At 51.4% G+C, this 18,284-nt stretch overlaps 1 protein-coding gene across 1 annotated transcript in view; it reads left to right on the forward strand.

The window, feature by feature from the left end:
* The window catches only part of LOC145361543 (voltage-dependent calcium channel gamma-2 subunit), a 97,956-nt gene that overhangs the window by 56,879 nt on the left and 22,793 nt on the right, over positions 1-18,284 (forward strand). Inside the window, exon 3 of the mRNA XM_080217367.1 lies at positions 12,950-13,021. Coding sequence (XP_080073493.1) covers positions 12,950-13,021 — 72 coding nt within the window. The remainder of the gene's footprint in view (positions 1-12,949; positions 13,022-18,284) is intronic.

Raw genomic sequence — 18,284 nt, forward strand, 5'->3', positions numbered from 1 at the left:
GGCTGAGGTGGCCTGAGTCTCAGCTGGACGTGGGTCAGTGTAATGGAAGGAGGAATGATCCGCGGAGTAACGATGCAAAATATTCACAATGCTGACTCCTACCCACCCCCTCAACTCCCCCTCGAGGTACATCCTGAGGGCAATTCATGCGGGAACAGATAATGCAAAGTGGCCACTTCAGCGTGATGTGATTTGTGACCAATAATCTGCTTAGCAATCAGCAGAAATACATTAGCGCAGATTAGAAGCTAATCGCAGCGTGGGTCAGTGAACGAGGTATAATCCTATGATTTCAGATGGACGCCAGAATTCACCGAGGCAGCCATTTTGTAGCAAAATCTATCTCCACTGAGTAACATAACACGATTGGACCTGGGATATTTGCCTTTCATTTTCCTGCCACACAAACTCACCCAGGGTGAGGACACAGTTGTGGTCCGGTAGCTGGTTGCGGGGGTGGGGGCGGGGATGGTAATGTGTGTGTGTGTGTGTGTGTGTGTGTGTGTGTGTGTGTGTGTGTGTGTGTGTGTGTGTGTGTGTGTGTGTGTGCGCGTGCGTTGCTGCTTTTTATTCTCCTTGCCAGGAAAGCAGTCGGACTCCGGGATTCTCCGTGTTGAACCTTCACCAGCTGAGTCATTCCCTAATCCCTCTGCTTAGCAACACAAATGGAATTCCCAACAAATTTCTCCATCCTTATTTCTGACGCGCGTTTCGACTGGTCTTGCCCTCGTAAGAGCTGGTAGCCGCAAACTGAATACCCTCGTGTCTATTTGCAATCAGTCACCCAGCCTCCCCCACTATCCACCGCTGCCCATCGCCCCCCCCTACAAACCTTTGGTATCCACTTACATTCTGGCCTCCTGAACACCTCCTGATCCCCCCTCCCAGTATCGTGGGCAGTTGACCAATAATCTCTCCCTCAATGTCAACAAAACGAAGGAAATTGTCATCGACTTCAGGAAGTGTAGTGGGGAACATGCCCCTGTCTACATCAACAGGGACAAATTAGAAAGGGTCGAGAGCTTCAGATTTTTAGGTGTCCACATCACCAACAACCTGGTCCCCCCACACTGACACTATGGTTAAGAAAGCCCCACCAACGCCTCTACTTTCTCAGAAGGCTAAGGAAATTTGGCACCTCAGCTACGACTCTCACCAACTTTTACTGATGCCCCATAGAAAGCATTCTTTCTGGTTGTATCACAGCTCGGTCTGGGCTCCTGCTCTGCCCAAGATCACAAGGAACTACAAAAGGTCATGAATGTAGCCCAATCCATCACACAAACCAGCCTCCCATCCATTGACTCTGTCCACACTTCTCGCTGCCTTGGCAAAGCAGCCGGCATAATTAAGGATCCCACACACCCCGGACATTCTCTCTTCCACCTTCTTCTGTTGGGAAAAGGATACAAAAGTCTGAGGTCACATACCAACCGACTCAAGAACAGCTTCTTCCCTGCTGCCGTCAGACTTTTGAATGGACCTACCTCTCATTAAGCTGATCTTTCTCTACACCCTAGCTCTGACTGTAACACTACATTCTGCACCCTCTCCTTTCCTTCTCTATGAACAGTATGCCCTGTCTGTATACCACGCAAGAGACAACACTTTTGTCTGTATGCTAATACATGTGGACAATAATAAATCAAATCAAATCAATTGGACATTCTCTCTCCCCAGAAACTTGGGTGTTTCTCTCAGTCTTTGTAGCCTGTGGTTTTTACCTCACTGCCCACCACTGCCAATTCTCACATTGCCACCCAGTGCCTTCTGTGTGGAACATGGGGATGTTTCTTGAATTATGCTACATTACTGGCAGCGGTTTCTGTTATAAGTGAGATCAAAACCACTTTAACACTAACTGGGATTCCCTGGCCTCGTACATCCACTGCCAGCGAGAATGGACAATTTGGCGCTCCGCCAAAACTCCAGTCACTGCAGCGGGTCTGGAGAATCCCAGCCGCGGGAGAGGTCAGAGAACTCCAGTCACTCTACAATCACAAGAAAGACACCTACAAGGTTTATTAAAAATTTTATTTTTACTGTGGGTGTCGCTGGCCAAGCCCAGCATTCAGTGCCCATCCTGATTTCCTCTTGAGAAAGTGTTGGTGAGCTGTCTGCTTGATACGCTGCTGCCTCTGTGCTGTAGGTACACCCACGGTGCTGTTAGAGTGGGATTTCCAGAATTTTGACTCAGTGACAGTGAAGGAACAGCCGATATATTTCCAAATCAGGATGGTGAATTGCTTGGAAAGAAACCTCCAAGTGGTGGTGTTCCCCTGTATCTGCTGCCCTTGTCCTTCTAGATGGAAGTGGTGGTGGGTTTGGAAGGTGCTGTCTAAGGATCTTTGGTGAGTTGCTGCAGTGTATCTTGTAGATGGTACACACTGCTGCTACTGAGTGTCGGTGGTGGAGGGAGTGGGTGTTTGGGGATGGGGTGCCAATCAAGCGGGGCTGCTTTGTCCTGGATGGTGTTGAGCTTCTTGAGTGTTGTTGGAGCCGCACCCATCCAGGCAAGTGGGGAGTATTCCATCACACTCCTGACTTGTGCCTTGTAGATGGTGGACAGGCTTTGGGGAGTCAGGAGGTGAATTATTGAGCAGAGGATCCCCAGCCTCTGATCTTTTCTTGTAGCTGTATGTGGTGAGTCCAGTTGAGTTTCTGATCAATGATAACCCCCAGGATGTTGACAGTGGAGGATTCAGTGATAGTAACACCACTGAATGTCAAGGAGCAATGGTTAGATTCTCTCTTGTTGGAGATGATGATTGCCTGGCATTTGTAAGTGGCAAGAATGTGATTTGCCACTTGCCAGCCCAAGGCTGGATCTTGTCCAGACCTTGCTGTATTTGGACACGATTCTTCAGTATCTGAGGAGTTGCGAATGGCGCTGAACGTTGTGCAATCATCGGTGAACATCCCCACTTCTGACTTTATGACGGAGGGAAGGTCATTGATGAAGCAGCTGAGGTTAAGCCTCAGGCACTCCCCTGAGGGACTCCTGCTGAGACGTCCTGGAGCTGAGATGATTAACCTCCAACCACCACAACCATCTTCCTTTGTGCCAGGTTTGACTCCAACCAGTGGAGAGCTTTCCCCCGTTAACCATTGACTCCAGTTTCACCAAGGCTCCTTGATGCTACACTCGGTCGGATGCAGCCTTGATGTTGAGGCTGTCACTGTCCCTCATCTCTGGAATTCAGCCCTTTTGTCCATGTTTGAAGCTGTAATGAGGTCAGGAGCTGGGTGACCCTGGCAAAGCCCAAACTGGGTGTCACTGAGCAGGTTATTGCTGAGCAGGTGCTGGGGGTAGCGCTGTCGATGACCCCTTCCATCACTTTACTGATGATCGAGAGTAGACTGATTGGGCAGTAATTGGCCAGGTTGGATTTGTCCTGCTTTTTGTATACAGGACATACCTGGGCAATTTTCCACATTGTTGAGTAGATGCCAGTGTTGTAACTGTACTGGAAGAGCTTGGCTAGGGGAGCGGCGAGTTCTAGAGCACAAACCTTCAGTACTATTGCCAGAGTGTTATCAGGGCCCCTCGCCTTTGTAGCATCCAGTTCCTCCAACCGTTTCTGGATATCACGTGGAGTGAATCGAATTGGCTGGACACTGACATCTGGGATCCTGGGAATCTCTGGAGGAGGCTGGAGATGGATCATCCACTCTGCATTCTGGCTGAAGATTGCTGTGAATGTTTCAGCCTTATCTGTTGCACTGATGTGCTGGGCTCCTCCATCACTGACAAGGGGGATATTTGTGGGGTTTCCTCTTCCAGTGAGTTGCTTTAATTGTCCATCGCCATTCCCGACTGGATTTGGAAGGACTTGGATCCGGTTCGGTGGCTGTGGAATTGTGCTAAGCCGGAGGTGTCCTCGCCAATGTTTGACCTGGATCCATGAGACTTCACGGGGTCGCGTGTCAATGTTGGGGTCCCCCACGCTGCTCCCTCCTGACCGTGTGCTGCCAGTGAGACAGGGTATACCCAGGGCTGGTGATGGCAGGGCCTGGGACATTGATGGTAAGGTATCATTCTAGGAATGTGACCAATTCAGACTGTAGACTAGTCTGTGAGACAGCTCTCCCAATCTTGGCACATGGCCTCAAGATATTAGTTTATTTGCTTTAGTTCAAGCGGAGTGGTTAGCCATGGCGGAGGTAACCGCATTGCTGAGGGTCTGGATCACATGTAGGCCAGACCGGGTAAGGACAGCAGATTTCCTTCCCTAAAGGACATTAGTGAACCAGATGGGTTTTTCCAACAATCAACAACGCTAACCTTCTGACAGTGCGGCACTCCCTCAGCACTGACCCTCTGACAGTGCGGCACTCCCTCAGCACTGACCCTCTGACAGTGCGGCGCTCCCTCAGCACTGACCCTCTGACAGTGCGGCGCTCCCTCAGCACTGACCCTCTGACAGTGCGGCACTCCCTCAGCACTGACCCTCTGACAGTGCGGCACTCCCTCAGCACTGACCCTCTGACAGTGCGGCACTCCCTCAGCACTGACCCTCTGACAGTGCGGCGCTCCCTCAGCACTGACCCTCTGACAGTGCGGCGTTCCCTCAGCACTGACCCTCTGACAGTGCGGCACTCCCTCAGCACTGACCCTCTGACAGTGCGGCACTCCCTCAGTACTGACCCTCTGACAGTGCGGCACTCCCTCAGTACTGACCCTCTGACAGTGCGGCACTCCCTCAGCACTGACCCTCTGACAGTGCGGCACTCCCTCAGCACTGACCCTCTGACAGTGCGGCACTCCCTCACACTAACCCTCTGACAGTGCGGCACTCCCTCAGCACTGACCCTCTGACAGTGCGGCACTCCCTCAGCACTGACCCTCTGACAGTGCGGCACTCCCTCAGCACTGACCCTCTGACAGTGCGGCACTCCCTCAGCACTGACCCTCTGACAGTGCGGCACTCCCTCAGCACTGACCCTCTGACAGTGCGGCACTCCCTCAGTACTGACCTTCTGACAGTGCGGCACTCCCTCAGCACTGACCCTCTGACAGTGCGGCACCCCCTCAGCACTGACCCTCTGACAGTGCGGCACTCCCTCAGTACTGACCCTCTGACAGTGCGGCACTCCCTCAGCACTGACCTTCTGACAGTGCGGCACTCCCTCAGTACTGACCCTCTGACAGTGCGACACTCCCTCAGCACTGACCCTCTGACAGTGCGGCACTCCCTCACACTAACCCTCTGACAGTGCGGCACTCCCTCAGTACTGACCCTCTGACAGTGCGGCACTCCCTCAGCACTGACCCTCTGACAGTGCGGCACTCCCTCAGCACTGACCCTCTGACAGTGCGGCACTCCCTCAGCACTGACCCTCTGACAGTGCGGCACTCCCTCAGCACTGACCCTCTGACAGTGCGGCACTCCCTCAGCACTGACCCTCTGACAGTGCGGCACTCCCTCAGTACTGACCCTCTGACAGTGCGGCACTCCCTCAGCACTGACCCTCTGACAGTGCGGCACTCCCTCAGCACTGACCCTCTGACAGTGCGGCACTCCCTCAGCACTGACCCTCTGACAGTGCGACACTCCCTCAGCACTGACCCTCTGACAGTGCGGCACTCCCTCAGCACTGACCCCCTGACAGTGCGGCACTCCCTCAGCACTGACCCTCTGACAGTGCGGCAGTCCCTCAGCACTGACCCTCTGACAGTGCGGCACTCCCTCAGCACTGACCCTCTGACAGTGCGGCACTCCCTCAGCACTGACCCTCTGACAGTGCGGCACTCCCTCAGCACTGACCCTCTGACAGTGCGGCACTCCCTGAGTACTGGAATGGGGCTCGAACTCTGAACTCCTGATGCTGAGGGGAGAATGCTGCCCACGGGCACCGGGGTGAGAGGTTGACGGTGTCACCGCCTCACTGAATATATCCGGAGCCACGTATGACATCTGGCCCCCGGTCCTCCCCCTGGGATTACGTTTGGTGGGCAGGAAGCACACCTTGATCTGAACGATAGCAAAACCAAAAGGGGATAAATAATACATTGGGACTGCACGGGCTTGCTATTGCATTCCCTCAAGTTTGGAATATTGAGGAGCGATCTAATCGCAATCTTTAAAACATCCAGAGCATGACTTCCTTCTTTGGGGCATGATGGGAATGAGTTGGGAGATGGTTCGAGGAGGTTTACCAGACAAATCCCGGGAATGAGTGGGTTGTTTTATGAGGAAAGGTTTGACAGGTTGGGCTCGTTTCCATGGAGTTTAAAAGAGTGAGGGGGTTGACTTGACTGGACCGTACAAGGCCCTGAACAGGCTCAGCAAGGTGGACATGGCAAGGGTGCTTCATAGAATGGAATCATAGAATCCTACAGTGCAGACGGAGGCCATTCAGTCCATCGAATCTGCACTGACCACAATCCCATCCAGACCCAATCCCATAACTCCACCCTGCTAATCCCCCTGACACCAAGGTGCAATTTAGCACGGCCAATCCACCTAACCTGCACGTCTTTCGGATTGTAAGAGGAAACCGGAGCACCCGGAGGAAACCCATACAGACATGGGGAGACTCCACAACTTGCCGCTGTTACAAGTAGGCTTAACACTGCAATGAATTTACTGTGAAACTCTCTCCCCATAACCGCACACGTTTACCATGGCTAATCCATCTAAACCACGCAGCTTTGGAGTTTCGGAATGGGAAGGTCAGAGCTGCATCATTTACGAGGGAAATCGGGAAGCAATTCTTCACACAAAGGGCATTAGGGATCTGGGACCCTCTCCCACTGTGGGTGGCACAGTGGTTAGCACTGCTGCCTCACAGCGCCAGGGACCCGGGTTCGAGTCCCAGCTCGGGTCACTGTCTGTGTGGGGTCTGCACATTCTCCCCGTGTCTGTGTGGGCTTTCTCCGGGTGCTCTGGTTTCCTCTTACAGTCCGAAAAATATGCTGATTAGGGACATTGGCCGTGCTAAATTCTCCCTCAGTGTACCCAAACAGGTGCCGGAGTGTGGCAACTAGGGGATTCTCGCAGTAACTTCATTGCAGTGTTAATGTAAGTCTACTTGTGGCACTAATAAATAAACTTAAGCTTACCACAGCCAATCCGTCTAAGCTACACATGGAATGCCTAGAGTGCAGAAGGAGGCCATTTGGCCCATCGAGTCTGCACCAACGCAATCCCACCCAGGCCCTATCCCCACAACTCCATGCATTTACACTAGCTAGTCCTCCTGACACTAAGGGATAATTTGGCATGGCCAACCCACCTAACCTACACATCTTTGGGCGTTAAGGGACAATTTAGCATGGCCAATCCACTTAACCAGGAGTGTGGGAGGAAACCAGAGCACCTGGAGGAAACCCATGCAGATACAGGGAGAACGTGCAGACTCCACACAGACAGTGACCCGAGGCAGGAATTGAACCTGGTCCCTGGCGTTGTGAGACAGTAGTGCTAACCCACTGTCCCGTCCAACTTTGGAGTTGCGGGGGGGAACGGAATGTGAAGATGAAAATGGGATTATTTACGAGGGAAATTGGAAAATAATTCTTCACACAAAGGCTACTGGAGATCTGGGAACCTCTCCCCCAAAATGTCGTGGATGTGACGGTCAACTGGAGCTTTCGGGGCTGAGATTTGTCGAAATTTATGGGGTAAAGGGGCCCAGGGAGAGGGAACAAGAGAAATGGAATGGAGGATAGCGATCAGCCTTGGAGGGTGGAGCAGGTCTGGAAGGGCTGAATGGCCTCCTCCTGTCCCTACTAAAGCACAAAGCTGGAGGAGACCCCCCCCGCCGCCCCGAGGATTTATTCTATCTCATCTCGCTATGATATGGATCTCGATGCAGCCTCACCACCCACCTGGGTAGAGTAATCTCCCCAGAGAGCAGAGAAACCGGATGTTTTTTAAAACATTGGCTAATTAAAGTTTTTTTTTAAATTCTCTGTCAGCACGACTGTGTCTGTCTTCAAAAATAGCTCCTGGGAACATGGGGACTGCATTGTTCACGATATGCAAATGTTCCAAAGGTCTTGCTCACACTTTCTGATGCAGTTTCACTAATTCCGACCTGCTGTGTGTGATTTGTAATATCCCAGGGCTGGGCACGGCACAGGTCCACCATTCACCTCAGGCTTGTTCTGCCGAGGCTGGGGGGATGGTGGTGGTGGGGGGGGGGGGGGGGGGGGGGTGGGTAAATGGGTGTTTGTTGGGGTTCGCTGCTCTGATGCCTTTGGCATGTGTTTTTGGATATCGCGCACAGAGGTTGGTCTTGTGATTCCACCTCAATCCCGGATCTAATCATCTCCGAATCATTGGAATTCTTTTAATAAGAGTAAGTAAGACCACCTGGCCAATGGAATTGACCAGGGAGAGGTTTGATCCATTGGATGTGCAGGTTTGGTGGATTGGTCGTACTAAATTGTCCCTGAGGGGGGGATTTTCCCATGGAAGCGGGTTGGGGGGGGTGGTGGGGGGCAGGACATATAAAGGTCTGTTGACCTCAGGCAGATTCTTTGGTATTGGAGCAAGCATGCCCAGAAAACCCCACCCCTAGTGTCCAAAGATGTCCAGGTTAGGTGGATTGGCCATGCTAAATTGCCCCTTTAGTGTCAGGGGGTTTAGTGGGGTAAATATGTGGTGTTACAGGGATAGGTGGGATTGTTATTGTCACAAACTCGATGGGCCAAATGACCTCCTCCTTCTGCACTGTAGGGATTCTATGATTCTATGATTCTATGATAGAAAAGATTTGATCCTTTGGTACTCTATGTAATGAGAATGAATGGGCAGAGTTCAGTCGCAAGAACATTCGAAGCAGAAGCAGGAAGACTTCCTCCAACCTCTTGGGTCACCTGCACCATTCAATATGATGAAATGCCAGTGTCCCTGCCCCATTGTCTCAGCACTGGGTTCCTTTAGTCTCCAAAAATCTATCCAAGCCTGTCTGCTCCAGTGAGATATCTCCAGTGTGATATCTCCAGTGAGATATCTCCAGTGTGATATCTCCAGTAAGGTATCTTCAGTGTGATATCTCCAGTAAGATATCTCCAGTGTGATATCCCCAGTGTGATATCTCCAGTGTGATATCTCCAGTAAGGTATCTCCAGTGTGATATCTCCAGTGAGATATCTCCAGTGTGATATCTCCAGTAAGATATCTTCAGTGTGATATCTCCAGTAAGATATCTCCAGTGTGATATCCCCAGTGTGATATCTCCAGTGTGATATCTCCAGTAAGATATCTCCAGTGTGATATCTCCAGTAAGATATCTTCAGTGTGATATCTCCAGTAAGATATCTCCAGTGTGATATCCCCAGTGTGATATCTCCAGTGTGATATCTCCAGTAAGATATCTCCAGTATGATATCTCCAGTGAGATATCTCCAGTGTGATATCTCCAGTGTGATATCTCCAGTAAGATATCTCCAGTGTGATATCTCCAGCGTGATATCTCCAGTGAGATATCTCCAGTGTGATATCTCCAGTGTGATATCTCCAGTGTGATATCTACATCTCTAGTGAGATATCGCCAACATGATGTTTCCAGTGTGATATCTCCAGTGAGATTTCTATATCTTCAGTGAGATATCACCAGCATGATATCTCCAGTGTGACATCTATATATATATACATATAGATGTCATGCTGGAGATATCACACTGTGAATCAAGCCGTCGGTGGTGGTAGAGGCGAACTCACTGGGGTCTTTTAAAAGACTTCTGGATGAGTATATGGGATCTAATGGGATTGGGAGTTACAGACAGTTCTATGGCCTGGTAGGTATGGATGTGATCGGCGCTACTTGTGGGCCGAAGGGCCTGTTTGTGCTGTCGTGTTCGATGTTGTATGTTCTATATATCTCCAGTGTGATATCTATATTATCGGTGTGATATCTATATTATCAGTGTGATATCTTTATTATCAGTGTGATATAAGAACATAAGAACATAAGAAATAGGAGCAGGAGTAGGCCATCTGGCCCTTCGAGCCTGCCCCGCCATTCAATAAGATCATGGCTGATCTGTCGTGGCTCAGTTCCACTTTCCCGCCCTCTCCCCATAACCCTTAATCCCCTCTCTTATCAAAAACCCATCAACCCGCTTCTTAAAAATATTTAGCGAGGCAGCCTCCACCACTTCAACGGGCAGAGAATTCCAGAGATTCACCACCCTTTGAGTGAAGAAGTTCCTCCTCAACTCCGTTCTGAACCGCCCCCCCTTTATCTTGAGGCTGTGCCCCCTAGTCCTACTGTCTTTTTTTGAGCGGGAAGAGTCTTTCCACCTCTATCCTATCCATCCCATTCATCATCTTATACGTCTCAATGAGATCTCCCCTCATTCTTCTAAACTCTAACGAGTACAAGCTAGTTTATTCAGCCTCTCCTCATAGCTCAACCCCCTCAACTCCGGTATCAGCCTAGTAAACCTCCTCTGCACTCCCTCCAAGGCCAAAATATCCTTGCGCAGGTGCGGCGCCCAAAACTGCACACAGTACTCCAGCTGCGGCCTCACCAATGCCCTATACAGCTGCAGCAAGACCTCCCTACTTTTATATTCAATCCCCCTCGCTATGAAGGCCAGCATCCTATTCGCCTTCCTGACCACCTGCTGCACCTGCAGGCTGGGTTTTTGCGACTCATGCACAAGGACCCCGAGGTCCCTCTGCACCGTCGCCTGCTGCAGTTTTTCGCCACGTAAGTAATAGTCCTTCCTACCATTCTTCCTACCAAAGTGGACCACCTCACACTTGCCAACATTAAATTCCATTTGCCATTTCCTGGCCCATTCGCCCAGCCTATCTAGATCCTTCTGCAGACTCTCCACACCCTCCACACAATTTGCCTTTCCCCCAATCTTGGTGTCATCAGCAAATTTCGACACCCTACACTCGGTTCCCTCCTCCAGATCATCTATATAAATGGTAAATAGCTGAGGCCCCAGCACCGACCCCTGGGGCACCCCACTAGTCACCAACCGCCAATCCGAATAGCACCCATTGACCCCCACTCTCTGCCTCCTATTTGACAACCAATCCTCTATCCACGCTAACACCCTACCCCCAACTCCATGTCCTCTGACCTTCTGCAGTAACCTCTTGTGAGGTACCTTATCAAACGCCTTCTGAAAATCCAGAAAGACCACATCCACCGGCTCTCCTCTATCCACCGCCCTAGACACATCCTCATAGAACTCCAGTAAATTTGTCAGACACGACTTCCCTTTAATGAAACCGTGTTGCGTCTGCCCTATCAACCAATTCCCTTCAAGATGCCTCGCAATTTCCTCCTTAATGACGGATTCTAACATTTTACCTACCACAGACGTTAAACTAACCGGCCTGTAATTCCCCGCCTTTTGCCTGGCACCCTTCTTAAACAACGGCGTAACATTAGCCGTTTTCCAATCCTCCGGCACTTCCCCGGAATCCAGCGACGTCTGGAAAATAACCACCAAGGCATCCACTATCACCTCCCGCCATTTCTTTCAGAACCCTCGGATGCATTCCATCCGGTCCTGGGGACTTGTCCACAATCAGCCCCTCCAGTCTGTTGCGCACCACCTCTCTAGTAACAGTAATGTCATTAAGACCCTCCAGTCCTACCACCCTTTCCAATCGCAAACACCCGGCAAATTATTCACGTCCTCCTCCGTGAAGACAGAAAAAAAGTTATTCAAGACCTTAGCCATATCCCCATCCCCTACCACTAGGTCCCCTTTCTCATCCGCTAAGGGACCAACGTTCACCCTAGCCAGCCTCTTCCTTTTTATATATTTATAAAAACTCTTGCTATCCTTTTTTATATTAAGTGCTAGCCCAGCTTCATAGCTTCTTCTACCCTCCTTTATCAACTTTTTGTCAATCTTTGTTGACATTTAAACCTTTCCCAATCCTCTTCTCGCCCACTGCTCTTAGCTACTCTAAATTCCTCCGCTTTTAATTTAACACTTTCCTTCACCTCCTTCGTTATCCACGGCTTATTACCTCTCTTCCTACTGTCCTTTTTAACCATCGGAATAAATTTCTGCTGAGCACCAAGAAAGATCTCCTTAAAGATCCTCCACTGCTCCTCAGCAGACCTACCTTCCAACGCGCTCCCCCAGTCCACATTCGCCAATTCTTCTCTCATCCTACCATACTCCCCTCTATTCAAACAAAGGACACGTGTCCGGGAACCCACTTTCTCCTCCTCCATCTGCAACAGAAACTCCACCATACAATGATCACTCTCTCCAAGAGGATCCTTCACCTCAAGGTCCCTAATTCTACCCGCCTCATTACATAGCACCAGATCCAAGATAGCTCGCTCCCTCGTCGGCTCTCTTTATTATCGGTGTGATATCTATATTTCCAGTGAGATATCTCCAGTGTGATGTGTCCAGAGTTGTGGAAATCAGCTTACAAGGTTGAGGGGTCATTTCTCCATTTCAGAAACCAATCATTAGGCAAGGAGGGGATTAAGGCAGGCAGATGGCGTTAAGGTACAGACTGGCCATGACCTAACTGAATGGTGGAACATAAGAACATAAGAACATAAGAAATAGGAGCAGGAGTAGGCCATCTGGCCCTTCGAGCCTGCCCCGCCATTCAATAAGATCATGGCTGATCTGGAACAGGACCTGAGGGGCTGAATGGCCTCCTCCTGCTCATATTTCCCTGGATTCCGGTTGCCTCTGTGTTGAAGTGAGATGGTTGTGAGCCTGACGGTGTTCAGGACAGCGTACGCTACTCAATGTGGATAGAAACCGAGCTGCGTGTTCCCCCTCTCCTACTTACCCAGATATCGGAATCACAGTAACACCCCCACCCCACCTACAACTGTATGAATGCCCCCACCCCACCCCCCCCCATTCTGTTCCCCTGTCGAGAGAGTGGCAATGATTGTCACCGATGGAATGATTCACACCCTGGTTTATTCACTCTCACTGAGAGGTGACTTCTCTCTCTCTCTCTTTCCCCAAACAGGAAATTTTAAGGTTTATGTAAACAGATTGACCACTTCCCGGAAGACACGGATTATGAAGCCGATGCGGCTGAATACTTCTTACGTGAGTTCCTCTTTGTTTTTTGACTTCCAGTCCTTCCGATTCCGACACAATTCCAACGTCACAAAAAGAGATGGGGGGGGGGGGTTTGTGCAGGAGAACAGCGGAGTGGGGGTGGTCCGTTTGTGAGGGCCACAGATCATCCACCCAGAAACATTGGCAGATCGCAGTTATACTGGGGGGTGGGGGGGAGTGGGGGTGGGGGGGGGGGGGGGTGGCAGGCCTCACCTCCCTGAGATCTCATGGTTAAAGGTGAGAAGCTGTGATATTTTAGCCCAACAAACCCAGCCTGAGCCAATCCCCATCGCAGAGCCAAGTGTGAATGGGGCTCTGGGTTACAGAGAGGTGGGTGGGGGGTGGGGGAGAGAGGGGGTGTGGGGGGGGGAGGAGGCTGGGGTGGGAGTGGGGGAAGAGGTGAGAGGGGACGGCGACGGCAGTGGGGGAGAAGGGGAGTTGGAGGGGTATCAGTGGGGGGAGGGGGAGTGGGGATATGGGGAAGGGAATTGGGGGAGGGGGGAAGGGGGTGGGGAAGTTGGAGGGGGGGGGTGGGTGGGAGTGAGGAACTGGGGTAGTGGGGGGAGGGGAGAGGGCGGAAGGGGAAGCAGGGGAGGGGGAAGTGGAGGAGGTGGGAGTGGGGGAGGGATATGGAGGAAGGGGAAGGGAGCGGGGGGAGGGGGAAGTGGGAGGGAGTGGGGAGAGGGGGATGGGGTTGTGGAGGAGGGGTAGGGGAATGGGCGGGGGGGGAATTGGGGGAGGGGGACTGGGGGGGAGGGGAAAGTGGGGGAGGGGGAGTGAGGGGGGAGGGGAAAGTGGGGGAGGGATGGGGAGGGGGGGGAAGTGGTGGAGGGGAAGGGGAAGTGGGAGAAGGGGGGATGGTGGAGGGATAGGGGATGTGAAGAAGGGGGAGGCAGGGGACGGGAGGGTGGGAGGGGGAGCGGAGAGTGGGTGTGGAGGAGGGGGAAGGGAATGGGGAGGGGAAAGTGGAGGAGGGGAGAAGGGGTGGAGGAGGAAGGGAGTGGGGGAGGGGGAGGGGGAGGGGGAGGGGAGGGGGAGGTGGGGAAGGGTAGTGGGGGAGGAAGAGGGGAGTGGAAAATGGGGCACTGGGGGAGGGGGAAGCGAGTGGGGCAGTGGTAAGTGGGGACGGGGGTGTGGGTCGGGACCCCTGTCTCCTGGCTGTGGGTCCTGCACCATCAGGGGAGGGGAGGGGGGGAGGCGGTTGTTGGTGGCTCAGTGATGTGTGGTCAGTTGGTTGGGATGGTTTCCAGTCTGTGTGGAACTCACTCCCCATCTCACCCGGCACCCCACAAAAAACAAGAAAATCGGAGTTTGGATCATACAACACGGGAGACCATTCAGCCTCCCAGGACTGTGCTGGCTCTTCCAATCAGCATCCACTATTTACTCGCCTCCCTCTGATTCTCAATAACCCAATTAAATGCTTCATTTTCCAGCATTTCTCCAATCCCCCGATAGGAAGTTCTGTTTGAATCTGTTCCTGTCGTTCTCTGAGGCAACGCCTTCCAGATCACAACTCGCTGTGTAAAAACAACCTCCACATCCAACCTTTCACCAATGATATTCAACCTGTGTCCTTTAGTTTGAAGTTTATTTGTTAGTCTTGCAAGTAGGCTTACATTAACACTGCAATGAAGTTACTGTGAAAATCGCCCAGTTGCCACACTCTGGCGCCTGTTCGGGTTACACTGAGGGAGAATTTGGCACAGTCAGTGTGCCCTAACCAGCACGTCTTTCAGACTGTGGGAGGAAACTGGAGCACCCGGAGGAAACCCACGCAGATACGGGGAGAATGACAGACTCCGCACGGACAGTGAGCCTGAGGCTGGAATTGAACCCGGGTCCCTGGCGCTGTGAGGCAGCAGTTTACCCCCTCTAGTTACTGAGCCACTCCCCCTCTCCCACCAGTGGGAAGAGTTATTGCCTATCTGATGTACTGGGGGCCAGGTTAACTCAGTTGGCTGGACAGCTGGTTAGTGATGCAGAGCGCTGTCAACAGCGTGGGTTCAATTCTCATACTGGCTGAGGTTATTCATGAGGAACTTGCTTTCTCAACCTCGCCTGGGGGTGTGGCGATCCTCGGTTAAATCACCACCTCAAAGTGGGGAGCAGTGTCTGGGGACTGCGGGCGGAAACACACACACCTAATAAATCAAAACCACTCGTGAGTCTCCTTTCTCTGGCTCACAATCCGAACTTCTCTAGCCTCACAATATTGGAGCCTGATATTAAAAATGATAAAATTATTTCATTTATTCATTCTTGGCTGTCATTGGCTAGGCCAACATTTATTGCCCATCCCTTGAGAGGATGATTGGAGGGGGCGGGGGTGGGGGTGGGGTGGGGTGGGGGGGGGGGAGAGGGTTGGGGGGGAGGGGGTTGGGGGGGTGGGGGGGGGGGGGAGAGGGTTGGGGGGGAGGGGGTTGGGGGGGGGGGCAAAGCCGCCTTCTTGAGCCGCTGCAGACCGTGTGATCAGAACCAAATAACTTCTAAAGCAGCTGCTTTACTCTGGGCCTGGAGTCACGTGTCAATCAGATCAGTAAGAAGGAGACGTTCCCTTCCCACTCGGACAGTGGGAAAGGATGTTCCTGGGCAAAATTACCTCAACTGCTTTAACTAGGCTCCTCCTGAAAGAATATTTGTCGTTCCAACCCCTTGGACGACGGAACAGTCTTTTCACAGGGTCAAAGAACAAAGAAAATTCCAGCACAGGAACAGGCCCTTCGGCCCCCCCCAAGCCTGCACTGACCATGCTGCTCGACTGAACTAAAACCCCCTACCCTTCCGGGGACCGTATCCCTCCATTCCCATCCTATTCATGGACTTGTCAAGATGCCCCTTAAAACTCACTAACAATCCGCTTTCCCCCAGCAGTGAGTTCCAGGCACCCACTACCCTCTGTGTAAAAAATCTGCCTCATACATCTCCTTTAAACCTTGCCCCCCGCACCTTAAACCCTAGTTTACCCGAGTAATTGACTCTTCCACCCTGGGAAAAAGCTTCTGACTATCCACTCTGTCCGTGTCTCTCATCATCTTGTAGATTTCTATCAGGTTTGTAGATTTCTATCAACCTCCATCGCTCCAGTGAGAACAAACCAAGTTTCTCCAACCTCTCCTCATAGCTCATGCCCTCCATACCAGGCAACATCCTGGGAAATGCTTTCTGTACCCTCTCCAAAGCCCCCACATCCTTCTGGAATCACAGAATCCTACAGTGCAGAAGAGACCCTATGGTCCATCGAGCCTGCACCGCCGCAGGAAAGGCCCTGACCTGCCCACCTAATCCCACTTGGCCCAGACCCCTGAATGTTATGATGGGCCAAGTGCTCATCCAGGTGCTTTTTAAAGGATGTGAGGCATCCGCCCCCCACCACCCTCCCAGGCAACGCAATCCAGACCCTCACCAGCCTCTGAGTAAAAAGGTTTTTCCTCACATTCCCCCTAAACCTCCTGTTCCTCACCTTGAACCTGTCCCCTCGTGACTGACCCTTCAACTAAGGGGAACAGCTGCTCCTTATCCACTCTGTCCGTGTCCCTCATAATCTTGTACACCTTGATCAGGTCGCCCCCTCAGTCTTCTCTGCTCCCGAGGAAACAATCCAAGCCTTTCCAACCTCTCTTCATAACTTCCATCTCAAGGTGGGTCCCCCTATCACCTGAGTTCAAAGGTCTTGTGTTCAAACCCCATTGCAACCATACCCAAAAGGCTCACATCTGGTGAGTATTGGTGAACCTTCTCCTCATCCATACTTTCCCATTATCAGCGGGAATATTCACAACGCATTAAACAAGAAATGTTTAAGAGTGTAAATTAATCTGAGATATCCATCCACATCTTCTAAATTGGACTTGGAATGTTCAGGAGTGAAATTAGTTTCAGACGCCAAGGGGAACAGAAATCTGGAACCCTGTCCCCCGGCAAAACGCCACGTGCTGGGGGACAATTTGCATTTTCAACTCTAAAAACATCAGATCACTGGGCAACGGTATCACAGAATAGGGAGAAAGGACTGGGAAATGCAGTTGTGATACGGATGATCCAAAGTGAGGGGGGAACATGCTTGAGGGGCTGAATGGCCTCCTCCCATTCCTCTGTATGGAAGGTTTCTCATGACAAAGTTGCCCGTAATCGAGTCAAAGCTGGTTCACTCCTGGAACAGGGCGAGGAGGGAAAAAAACCCTCGACTCGATTGAATAATAGATGGCACTGATTGAGTTTTGGGCCAGTTATACGATCGAGGAGCTTTGGTTACAAGACAGACCACAAGGAATAATTTTTGGGCCAATTACTACTAACGAGTCTGGCTCTCTGTAGGCCAATCATTGATGTTTATTTGTCCTGGGCCATTTTACAACAAAGAATTCATTGTGATCCAACATTTGGCAACTGTCCCTGGCCAACATCACATCAGGATGGAATTTTGAACCAAGGCCTAGCTGCCCAATTTGTAACCCAATCATGTGATTCGAGCACTGTTGATTTGTGCAACACATCAGGAGGCTATTTGGCCCATCGAGCTGTGTGCTAGCCCTTTGGAAGGGCTTTCCAGTTAGTCCCACCTCCTCCTGTCCATTCCCCCCGCAATGGTCCGACAATCATCTCCCCCTTCAGGTATCTGTCCAACTCTCCTCTGAAATTTACTGTCGACACAGCTCGCGTCGGCTTTTCAGCAGGATGAGTTCCAAGTGATGATGTCTTGCTGAGTCAAAAAAAAGACCAAGCTGCCTTTGAGGTTTACAGTGACAGCGCGAGGGCAGGGAGGTTGGTTACATGAACCACCGGAGGCTCAGAGCGTCAGGCACATTGATGGCGTTAACTCTCCAGAGGCAACGGAGCCTCACGTCACTACACAAAGAACCCATACACAGGTCCTGCCCAAAGTTAACTTTTCTATGGAACAGCACAACCCTTTAGAACTCCCAACTACACCCTGGAGTAAGGCAATTGGTCAACCCATTGGATAGTAGCCAGATGTACTTGGCTGTTTTCTTGGAAATTTCATCACATGATTTCCCGAAACCCTTCTGGAAATAACCCTTCAGGAGAAATGTGCAAATGTCTGAGGTCACGTACCAACCGACTCAAGAACAGCTTCTTCCCTGCTGCTGCCAGACTTTTGAATGGACCTACCTCGCATTAAGTTGATCTTTCTCTACACCCTCGCTGTGACTGTAACACTACATTCTGCACCCTCTCCTTTCCTTCTCTATGAACAGTATGCTTTGTCAGTGTAGCATGTGAGAAACAA

The sequence above is a fragment of the Carcharhinus amblyrhynchos genome, chromosome 35 (genome assembly GCF_965287045.1).
Source record: "Carcharhinus amblyrhynchos chromosome 35, sCarAmb.v2.hapA, whole genome shotgun sequence".
NCBI lineage: Eukaryota > Metazoa > Chordata > Chondrichthyes > Carcharhiniformes > Carcharhinidae > Carcharhinus > Carcharhinus amblyrhynchos.